Source organism: Temnothorax curvispinosus, unplaced genomic scaffold (genome assembly GCF_003070985.1).
Source record: "Temnothorax curvispinosus isolate PA1 unplaced genomic scaffold, ASM307098v1 QBEX01002391.1, whole genome shotgun sequence".
Taxonomy (NCBI): Eukaryota; Metazoa; Arthropoda; class Insecta; order Hymenoptera; family Formicidae; genus Temnothorax; species Temnothorax curvispinosus.
In genome coordinates, this window is record NW_020212171.1 from 77,356 (window position 1) to 89,511 (window position 12,156).

The following is a 12,156-nucleotide window of genomic DNA, read 5'->3' on the forward strand; positions in this document are numbered from 1 at the left end:
TCCATACTATGTAAGTTCTTAGTTATATTGAGCGTAAATAACCAACCGTTATTAATCCTAGGTTCTCTTGTTGATACGACAATCGTCATTAAACTGACACGACATTTCATCTCTAAGAACTATCGCACTATTAGTTACCCATTAGACAGTAATGATATTTTCTTTTTCTTAGCGTTTCACCATTTCTTTTCATCTATTTTTTTTTTTGTAATTTTCATTTCTTCCGATAAATTTAAAAACTTTCGTAACAATAAATTTACACTTAAGATTTTGTTAATATTAATTATGGCACAATTTAAATATTTTATTTAAAGTCTTTTTGAAGACATAATAAAAATAAATCTAAGTAGTCTTTCTCCTATGCACGACGTTCTTTCTTTTTCTTTAATTTCATATAATTACATCGCTATTTCGTTTTATTGATTAGCATTGACGCGTTTCTTACATCTCTTTGTTTTCCTTTTATAGTTCCATTTGATCCCCCTTTTGGAAAATAAAATTTCTTTTCTCTTTTCGTTAAAACCGAAGAGTGTTCCTAAACAATCGATTTACAACTTTCCCGGACTCTCGTGATATTCCCCATACTATAGAATTATATGAACCGCTATTGTCAATTTAGTATCGGCTTTCCACAGCCATTGGCTTACCACCAAACCAAAAAGTTGCGTTTTCACAATAAAATAAACCACGGAATTAAACGAAAATAATTCAGCCGAAATCTCGATGGAAACTTATCGATATACCATAAATGCGACCTTCGCGATTCTATATTTTCCAAGGTAAATACCACTCGCGTCGGAGAAAGTCTTGCAAAGTTTTCTCGATGCTCTCTTTGGTAATATAATATCACATAATGAAAGAAAACTTTAAACCAATTAAAAAAAAAAAAAACAGGAAAAAATCTAATCAGTCAGTTCCTCTAAAAGTAGGAATTAAAAACGAGGAAACTAATAGAAATAAATTTGAGTCTTTAAATAAATCGACGATTAAAACGATTACAAAAATCAGCCTTCTCAAAAGTAAATTCGCGTATCAAAGTATTCGTCACAGCGCCAGAAAGTAAACTTGACCTCTTCAGTTATATCGATTCGAATTACGCCGAAGAACCCGTTCGTCGAAGAATGGGTGACTAACTTAGAAGTGGCTTTTTCAACGGGTCAAAAGGAAGCTGTTAACAATGCGGGTATGGCGAACACACCGGGGTGTGCACGCACCGGAAGAACGGTCCTGCTTTGAATGGTTATATGGCGTATATAGCCTGCTGACGATGAGATTGCACCATTTTGTCGCCGGTCGAGAGGCGAGTTCGCGCGAAAACGCGTAATTCTAAGTGAACGGCAACTGCGTGGATCGCAGAGAGAGATGCTGCGGTCTCTCCGTGCGGTCCTCGATGCAGCACGCGCGTCGCACCCCTACCGCCGTGACAATGAATCCTGCTGAGTTACGCGGTCAGTGTTGTAAAATAACAGTTGATCGGCCCTCGCTCGCGCGAAGAAATGCGCGGTTCCTTCACATCTCTCTAGCACGAGTACGTACACGCACGAGTTGTACACAGGATGCGAGCGAAAGATAACGTTTAGATAGAATCGAATAATATTTTCGCCGCGTGTCGCTCCTTCTCGCGATTTTTCGGGAGTTTTTCCCGCTTACGATAAACCATACAAGACGAAAAGTGTTTCATATATATTAAAAATCCCAAAAAGATCTCCACGATAATTTTCCACTTTTTTTTTAAATCGTACCTCAGACATATCCTAATGATTAATATTGATAATATTTCTCCTCGACGGGAGAGACGGGGCGCGTACCTATCTAAAATTTCGCCGTGTAAACGGTTCGGGACCTTGGCACATTCCGATAAATAATCTATAGTCATTCTCTGTTTTTTCCTCTCGTTTTTTTTTCGCGTTCACGTCGGCGTGTAATGGGTCGTTTACCCTGCAGCAGTTCGCATGCAGCTCGTGTGCATGTGGACCTGTACAATATATGTGAGCGATCACATAAACACGTCTACATACACACTCGTGCGCGCATACTTATCCACCCAACACGCGTGTGCAAACTGCACTAGACGTTTACACTAGACTAAAGTCTATCATGCGACGAGTGGCAACAGTTGATCGTTCGTGCGTCGTTTTTAATATACTTATCACGTCGTCTTAGTGGAGAGAAAAATATATTCCTCGACCTAATGCACGGATCTATGAAATTTGGAACTGCGTGTGACACAAGATCAAAGTTGCCGATCGAATCGAGCTTGCCCTTGTCACATCCATCAATTAATAAATAAATAAGTCAAATTTAAAATAAACGACGCATTTTTTCCCTTCAAATCGATAAATCGATCAGCGGTTGCCCGACACCCCGTTCTTATCCCCCATATCTCGAAAATTTCAAAGCAATAAGATGAAATTTTTTTTCCCGATACAGTTTCGCCTCTTACAATACATCGTACAACACCGAACATCGACATAAATTCCGTATACTTTTTTTTCCATTCACATAGCTTTCGTAATCGCGCTAGTATACCAACCGAAGAACATCACAGAAATTTCCCGACATTATTTAATAATCAATTATTAATTTCCTTTCTTTCGTCGCTAAAAGAGTTTTTTAAAAGTACGCCCGGCGATATCATAATGTGGACAGACATACGCTTTTTTTTTTAGTCTCTCTCTTTTCGTCTTTCGTCGAATCGTTTGATGCCACGATCCCCGATATCACAGAATCACAAAAATTTCCGGAATGACTAGGATTTTCTTTTTTTCACTAACCAATCGCGCATCCTTAGCTCAAAAAATGACTTTTTTTCTTCTTTTAAGAAAAGAGGAGAAGAAAGACAAGAAACGTAAAATCTCGCGGCTTCTCGGCCGCACTTCGTTCAATCGATATGCCCTCCACATTATGCCCTGGCCAAACGTCACCGATCGAGAATCGGTCCACTGATTTAAGAATGTATACGTAATAATTATAAAATCTCTCGGTAGAGATAGCTAAATATCTAAAATCGTATATTTTTTTCACAGTATACTTCACACTTCGAAGATATGTTTGGAAACTCGTGCTTACCCTTTTCCTTTTCTCCCGCGCATTTTCTTCTTCTTTTTCCATCCCCCTTTAATCATTTCGTCCGGCCACGAATGAAATTCGAGGCAGACCGTGATCCTTTCCCGCCGTTTCTGTTTTTCCCCTTATTCCGCGCTTCCGTTAAATATTCCCTTTCCGATACTACGCATCCTAAGAGTTAGACGTAGACATAATTTATATTTTCCACGATAATTTGTACTTGCTCGTTAATTATTATGGCATTTCCTTTTTCGCCTTACAGATAAAACATCAACATTTTCTCGTTCTCTACGCTGAGTTTTAAACCTGAATATGTTACGATGAACAACTTTTAGGGTTTCCTCTTGCTTGTACATTTGTTAATGTGGATATATTAAAGTTCGAGGTGCAGAGCAGTGCTCCATAATCTCTCAGTGAATTGAGGCCACTTCGACCGTTTGGAGTCCGATTTGCGGAAAACGCTTTGCGACGTAACGGAAAACAGACAGACGGAATGTAAACGGAACAATTCCCCCTTGGCTTAATTGACCCGACTGATTTTCTTGGTAAAAACCGTGCGTTTGCAGAGATAGCTTGAAATGCTCGTTAAAAATGCGAAAGGCGATCGGGAAGCGGGTTGTAAGCTCCGCAGCACTGCTCCGCCCATCCGCGAGAGATACCTACGTAGGACTATGCCGATTTTTATAAAATCTGAACAGGAGAATATCATCGTTTATCGATGTATCGTACGAATATAATATATTTACAGCTCAAAATATTACTTTTAAAGAGTTAAAAATATAGTTTGTATTTAGCGCATACGACGAATCTACATATACACGTTAAGAACCCATGATATATCTCTACCACCTCCGCGTCTATACACGCTCTCCCGCCTTTCTCTTCTCTCTCGTTTCGTAAAACCGATATCGTCCCCCCCATCCCCTGCCTTCTATGCTAATACGACGAGTTCCACGTCGATTAGCAACACGTCTCGACCTCAATTGCCGCCGTTGCCGCGATCACTTTTCACCGAATTGACGTCACTTTTGCGTGCATTTCGAACGCGTCGGTGCATCCTCGCGCTTTGTTTCGCCTTTAGGCCTAACGTCGTCGATTCGCTTTGTCTTCCCCCCCACGCCCCCTCTCTGTCCCGTTCAGAATCGATATACATACGCGTAAAAACGACCTCGGCGCGTCCGCGGTTCGGCCGCGTGAAAGTGCATTCGGCATGCACACGCGCGTACGTAACACGCATCGGGACGTGTGGGTTTTCGACGTCAGATTGTGGTTTCCCCTCGGTTTCTCGCCCGTTCGTCCGCCAATTCGACGTTTTAAACGCCCAACGGGTTAGGCGCATTTTCGTTCGACGTGAAAACCGTTAGGCGCGCGTCTCGAGAGCGCCGATACAGAAGAATTCGCAACGTAAATTCGATCTCGGAAACGATTTCCGGAAGACTGTTCCCTCCCCAAACATCCCGTCTTAATTACGCCCTTTTTCTAAACTTTCCGCTCGGGTGCTTTTTGGACAACGTTAGCTAAGAGAAAAAAATAAACTCGCGGCGGGATAATGTCGTCCTCGAAAACGCGTCGTCCCACGCGTAGATTCTCCGCTCGAAAATTTGCCGGGCAGTCGGCCGTTTTGGTCAACTCAGTGTCACCAGCATCCTGATCGCTGACAATGGAATGTGTCTTTGTTTCGCGCACTATAAATCTTAACGTTCGAGCCTCCTCTCCTTCCTTCACAGTTTCAGTCGAATTACAAGCTTCTCAGTCAAATTGTCCTTCTTTGGATTCATTGCAGTCTTGACGAAGAAAAATTACAACGCTACATTGGCGAGTCTAAACTAGAAGAATCGCGCGCTTGCTTTCGGTGGACCGACGGAAAAGCGAGGGGGAAAACTGGGAGAAAATGCCGAAATGACTCGTCCGCGATTCCGGATTCCATGTACTCTCCGCTTTCCTTCCTTCTCTTTAATCCGTTTCTCATTTAAAGTCTTACGATAACCGATCACGATAGGCATTATGCGCTCCGCAGATGCGCGTAATAAGGATAAATTAATCGTTGAAATTACGAGAACTTTGCCGCAATTTAACAAGAGACTGAATTTCCCTCTTGAATTTACTAATCTCGATTTAGCAATTCGCAGTCTCTTCTCCCGAATTACGAACCTAAATACAGCGTAGACGGAAAAACAAGATCTCGTTAATCCAGGTTGCTGCTAAATTCACTTCAATTCAACCAGCTCGTAATATGAATCGCATCGATCTCGGTTAATTAACTCAATCAGCGATTATCCGCCCAGTTCTGGTTTACCAGTAACGTAGATAGAGGAATTGTTTAGAAATGATCTGTGGTCTGTGCTAACCGACTTTTGCGCAAGTCGCAACTTAAGAGCGTGGCGCGATTTAATTAAATCAAAGTTCGAGCTAAACGACTTATTGTGTGCTGCTCAAAGCGGCACGGGAGTATCCCGGATACGCAAAGTAGTACTTCCATGTTCTCTCGATAGTCTGGCCTTGATTCTCGGGTTGCGTGCCCGACGATGTCAATCGAGCGATTCGCGCGAGAAACGACGACGATAGCAGCGCGACGACGACGGCGACGGCGACGGCGGCGATGACGACGACGACGCGGACGATCCGGCACAGGGTGACTTTGATTTTTCCGACGTTTTCATTGCGGTTGCTGCTGCATCTGCATCTGGTGTTGCATGCTACCGAAGACGTTCTTCATGGCCGAGGCCTTTAGAAGCCGCCTCAGCACGCCGCTGGTGCCGCGGTGCTGCAGGCTCTTGTGTGTCGTCAGCGAGTTCTTCGTACGGTACGTACGGTTGCAGAACTCGCAGACGTATAGCGTGTCCGATTGCTCGTGTTTGTCCTGGAAGTGGCGTTTGAGGGAGTAGTAGCATGAAAACGTGCGACGGCAGTACGGGCATTCCTGAGGCTCGTTTATGCCACCCGCCGTGGGTGGTGGCATTCGGTACATGACAGTGGGAGGCGTCGTCGGTGCCGGATGCATCCCGTTGCCCGTACCTGAAACGCATCCAGATCTGTATAAGATCGCTCCTCGCGAGAGTTATCCACAGTTATCCGTCAGGATTCGGTACACACGTCGAAACCGGTATAATTTCGATGAGAGTTAATTTCACAATGCTATAAACACGGGAAATAGAGATCTTTACGCTGTCGACGTATAAGATGCGCTTTTTCTCTCGCGTGTCTAGCACATATGAGATTAGAGTCGTCGAAATTATAATGGCTTCGATTCCTCCGTTAATTGCTTCGTCTTATAGATATTGTAAGAATACGATCGGCCATCATAGTGACGGTCCGATGACACATTGGCAAGGTGCATCGATCGATTAGAAGCTCAGAGCTGGCACTTCCATGTCTCGTGTGAAGGCTGAGCTAGTTTCATCTTAAAAACACACTACATTTACTCGTTTAATTGCAAGTATAAAAAAAAACAGTTCGCTTTTAAATTAACTTAGAAACAGCGTTAAAAGTGTCGAAATTCGATTTTCAAAAATCAATCCGATTTAAATCGTTACAGCTAATTTACATCGTACTTAATTTTATAAGCAATACGAATATTATAGTATGAATAACGAGTAATGTATACTAAACAATAATTTACATAATTTAATATAGCAAGAATCATACAATAATGCATATTAAACTTGGAATTACCAACTCTGATTTATCAGTTTGAAAGGAAAATAATTCAGAATGATGAAGTTGTGTAGAAATCGCAAAGCTCTGTATAGATAAATTAGATAAATTTATTAGATAATAATATTCTGCTGTTGTGAATTTTATCGAGTATCCAGAAATGGGACACGAGATGCCAAAAGATCCCAATTGAGGAAGAGGAAAAATGAGAGAAGGGATAAAGAAAAGGATCTATGTATTATACCGCGTGCATCGAATTAGTGATTAGTATGCTTTAGCGTATTAGAACCAATCCGTTGATAGAAGTTACTAACGAGTTTGTGTAGTGCGACATATTATACAGGTGCTAAAAATTAAGCACACGCTACTTTTATTGTTAATCATGTCATTAATCGGATGAATAATAAATCTCCAAAGACATGTTAAATAGTCAAAGATTGAAACCGAACAGTCTCAAGCTTTCGCGATCGCACAAGTATATAACGTCCTTCGCGTTAAGAAACTTCACGATAATTCTGGTTATTCGATGTTCGCCTAAAAAAGGGGCGATTTCGTATCGGTTCCCGAATTTATAAAAGATGACAACAGAAAAGCAGAAATAATAAAAATGCTAATAAATAATCAGAAAAAAAAACAGTCATCCAATAAACGTAAAACGATAACCAAAAACAATATTGAAAATTATATCGTATTTCTAGCGTACAATGTTCGCCTAGCGAGAATTCATTGACGAATGTCGCTCTCGCATAAAATCCTAAACATGCAATTTCTGCCAATCGTGGCGATTGCATCGAATCGCCCCAATCTCATTTCAAATAATTCAATTCTCATATCTCTCCCACCGACGTATCGCGTACTCTCTTCCGATTCAACGCGAGGATTCAACAGTATTAACATAGAAAAATAATCAAGAAATGCGAATCAAGACAAACACGTAGCCAAAGCTACAAGCAAGCAGATAGCAGGCGGACAATCAGATGGACATGCAAACAAGCAAGCAACGAGTAGGATGAGCAGGTTGGTAGATTGACTGAAAGAAAAGAGATTGTGAGGAGGCACGAAATGTGGACGTCACACAAACAGAAAAGAATAAGAAAGACGTAGATCAGTTAGGGTCTTCGTAATAGATTCCTGTCTCTCGGAGAGATGATCGATCATTCTTAATATGTTAGCACCCAAAAGTTTTTTAATTCACCGTGTCCATCTCTACCTATTCCCATGACTCTTTGCATCAGAAAGTCAACTAACGTGTTATTCCAAGAAGATAACAAAGATTTAACAGAATTATCAACAATCTTGCAACTCACTAACAGAGTGTAGCAGTTTTCAATGTTTTTAGTATTGTGTAATGACTTCGATAATATCAGCGCAATGATTTTTATAAAATTTTATACTAAATCTACGCAGATGAAAGAATTGTTACGATGAAGTCTTCGACACTTCAATTATGTGACGTTACACATAATAGGCTGAAATAGGAAGTAATAATTCCGTCATTTTATCCCATGATGACCCTATTATAACAGTATAATGGCAGTAATATTTGCGCGACCAATATGAAAGTAATATGAAAGCAACAATAGCATTCATAATCACTTTCATTTGCTACGTATAACGTCACAGTTGAAGCGCCGGTGTCTCTGTTATATTAATGACACATACATTTCCCAAAGAATGCGAAATGTCCAAAAGAGTTGTAAAATACCGAACGTTCGAATTGTCTTTAGCAAGACTTTCCAGACTTCTATCTCTTTAGCAGACTTTTGAAAAAACCTATCCGTATTCATGTTGTTATCAATGCGCCGATGTAGCTATGCGGCATGCTGCTTTACTGATGCATCGGGAATTCGAGTCACTGACAGCAGGTATAACGGACCGGCGAATACCGGAAGAACTCGATCAGCGGCGCGTACGGTACCGAAGGGGCGCGAAGGACGACGGGATAAAAGGAAAGAAAGCAGTTACGCGAGCCGGGATGCGGATACGACGATGCGCGAGACTCGAACCGTAAGGCGAACAAGAAGAGAAAGAAGGTCCCGCGTGCAAGTCGAGACCGGTTTCTCGCCGTGGCATGCACCATTCGCGGAGTGCCGGTACGGAACGAGGAGGAAAAGGAAACACAAGCTTTCCGTACGTCGGGACAACGACGCGACGGCGGGGGTCGTCCGACCGAGTCGGGGAGAAGGACGATGTATCTTTTGACGATGCGCGAGATGGAAAAAAAAATTTAGAATGAGAAATAAATCTCAAAGAAGGCGCGATCCGGGAAACAAGCGTGCGCGTTTCGGTATATATTTGCGGATATGTACCTAAGAAGGAAAGAGAATATAAAAAATAGATACTGAGAAGTAGAGAAAGAGAATAAAAGAGGAAGAGAGGGAGAGAGAGATAGAGATAAGATAGAGAGAGAAAGAGAAAGGAAGGAAATGTGTACTTATGTTTGTTAAGTCGTATAGGAGTGAGTTTTGAGAGACTATGTTAAAAATCTTCGAAATGCTGTGCGCCATAGGTGTGTTTAGCGTGGTCCCTACCTTATCTAAACCTTCAAAAGAACTTAATGTCAATGTCGCCGGGCCTGCTCTTATGATAAGTATATATATGGGTCATCAGGGAATTACGCGAGCAGTACACCCGCTCGCAGATGACGCATCTGTACTCCTCCTGTCGTTCGGCGTGTTTGTCGGCAACGTGGCGTTTCAGGGATGCTTTGCTGCATAGTACCTTGCCGCACAGTTGGCAGGTGAACAACTTCTTCGCTGACTGGGTGTTCAGAGAGTTCAAGGTTAGCCCCGTCATAGAGGTGAGCACTGAAACACAACAACGCACCTCTCATGCAGCTGCACACCCCCACAACACACTTAAACCCTATACCACGACCGCCAAGAGAAAAAAAAAATTACGGCCGCGTACGCGAATCTCGCTCGAATGCTCCTTTCGGTAGGTAGTGTCGTGCTTGTATCCGCTCGACTATGCTTACGTGATCTCGATCGTGCGGTTCCTTTTGCAGCTCGAAAACGGTAGGCGCGTATCTATTTATAAAGCTCGTATCTTCGGAGACCGATCGGAACAGTTTACGGTCGTCCGTTCGTTATGACGATCAATATCTTGTAACAGGTACATAAACGTGACAGGTATCATAAATTTTTATTCAATTACGAAACTACTGTGAATGTTCCACGCTCAAATAATCGTACATCATTAATATTTCTCTGCAAAGTTTCACTTTATCTCGTTCTTTTTTATCTCGCGATAGATCGTTGCCAAAAGCGAATATCTTCGCGGCGATTTTAATCCTCTTACATCGCGCTTGTAAAGAATTTGAACGAACAACGTGTACGGGTTCGAAATTCATTTTCAACTTAGTCATAAAGATTGGAGAGAAATTTTTGATAAATTAATTTTGCAAATCCGACGATCAGCGCGTGACTGTGGGGAAATCAACCCTTTTCTTTGCTGCCGCGATCTGCCTCACCTCTTCGTCTTCACCTTCTTCTATCTTCTTCTATTGGATCACGCCCCGCGCATTAATCATTCCATTAAAAACGAGACTCGCGTCCTTTAGAAAAGCAATTATGCGCGTTACGGCACGTCCTTGAAAACAAAAAGGGGGGAAGAATCGGAAAGATGTGAAGGAATCGACGGCGCGCGCTGTTTCTCTTCGTGGAGAGCGAAGTAAGAACTTTCTTTAACGGCGACTTTCCTCTCCCCGGCCTTCTTCGGGACCTTCGGTCAGTGCTAATGCGGAAAGAGGAAACGGGACAAGAGGAGGCGCACGCACATGCATGAAATTATTCACATACGCACACGCAAAGTACACGGATGATCACACGCACGGGGCGGGCGGCACGCCGAAACGTTTCGCACAAGTGTACACCATACGTGAATGTGTGCATGTACGTTCGCGGGAGGAAAATTGCGGGGAAAAGAAGGCGGATGACGCTGTTTTATAGAATTTGTGCGTTTAATTTCTCTTTCATACGCGAGAGATTCGACTCTATTGTCATTAACACGCGACATTATTACAAGTCATTGCGCTCTGGTGGCTCGAGAGAGTTGCGTTATTGCGATCGTGGATTTTCATACGCGCTACGCATATTTTTCGATGTGTGTCCAAAATGTGTTCCAAACGATTGTCGATTCATTTGTTAAATATTCGACGAACATGAATGTATCGCATTATGATGCCGTAATAGATAGTATTGTTCTGTTACATGAACATTAGAACAGTCTCATGTCGGTATACGTTGTCTTACACATGTTACGTAGCATTTTTCATATTTCGTGTTTTCTTTCTTATTAATTGAATCCATCATAATTACCTCAGAATAATTTGTCATTAATTATTCAAAATCCTAGCAACGTATCGCTCTGCTGAAAATATAATCTCATCTTAAAAGATCTTAAATAATATCACTTAGAGAAATAAATAACGACAATAAAAATTTGAAAGGGGGAAGGCAGGAATGGGACGAGATAAGAGGGGATGTTCGTCGGACGGAGCGGGAATGCCTGTGGAACCACACATTCGTATATGTCCTCTATCGAGAAGTGGAATGTGTATACAAGCCGTTTGCCAACTCGTATTTATGAATATGCATGTACATTGTTCGACGGATCTCAGATGTGTGTGTACACGAAGCCTAACAGACATGAGAAACGAGACGACGAGAGAGTACAGGTACACTGAGCATTCTGGATGACATTTAAAGCATGCAACTCGAAATAAACTAAACAAATAAACGTGAACATAAACGTAAACGTAATTAAATATGCGTGACTCGGGCGAGCTGCGTGGCGACTTTTACGAAATCGATACCCCCTCGTACTCGTGTGATCGCGTGTAACGAGGTAGTCCCCCCCCGGCTTCGGCTTCTTCGTTTTTCCGATTTTTCGCGATATGCACCTCCTCCTTCGTACTCACCGTTTTACGTTTACACTCGACACACGACAGAAACTTCTCACTTATGCAAAGATTTTTTTTCTTTTTTCTCCCTCTCTCTCTTTCTCGTGGCGGGGAAAAGACATTTCGCTCGAGAGATAGCTCCGAATCGGAAATCAAGGTGCTTCCTGATCAATGAAATGAATTGTTCTTACTTCGTACTCCTCACGGCAGCGCGTCCCGATGATTAACGCGATCAGTGGTCGACTATTTATGGACGATTTTTAAATTCTTATATTCAACGTAATCAGGTATAATACCGATCTTCATCGCGATTGCTCGCTTGTGTGCGGCTTATGAAGCCAGAACACAAAAGTATAAAAAGTAATTAAGATACGAAGAATGTAAGATAAATGAAATATATACATATATATGCAATTTATATTAGAAACACGTGATCATTTATACTCAACATACGTCGTTTTCGATCAATCACAATATCGCGAATACATAATGCGGTCCATAAGGTTTCGACACAAAAATGATATAAAATAAAG

At 42.0% G+C, this 12,156-nt stretch overlaps 1 protein-coding gene across 2 annotated transcripts in view; it reads right to left on the reverse strand.

Moving 5' to 3' along the window:
* Positions 1–272: 272 nt before the first annotated feature.
* Positions 273–12,156, reverse strand: part of LOC112451577 (broad-complex core protein) — a 64,590-nt gene continuing 52,706 nt past the window's right edge. Inside the window, exons 7-8 of one of the 2 annotated variants that reach the window (XM_025011256.1) lie at positions 9,252–9,527; positions 5,996–6,081 (exon numbers count right to left, since the gene is read on the reverse strand). In XM_025011256.1, coding sequence (XP_024867024.1) covers positions 9,265–9,527 — 263 coding nt within the window. In that variant the 3' untranslated portion in view covers positions 5,996–6,081; positions 9,252–9,264. Of the gene's footprint in view, positions 6,082–9,251; positions 9,528–12,156 lie in introns of both variants that reach the window. The other variant, XM_025011254.1, reaches the window with a different exon arrangement.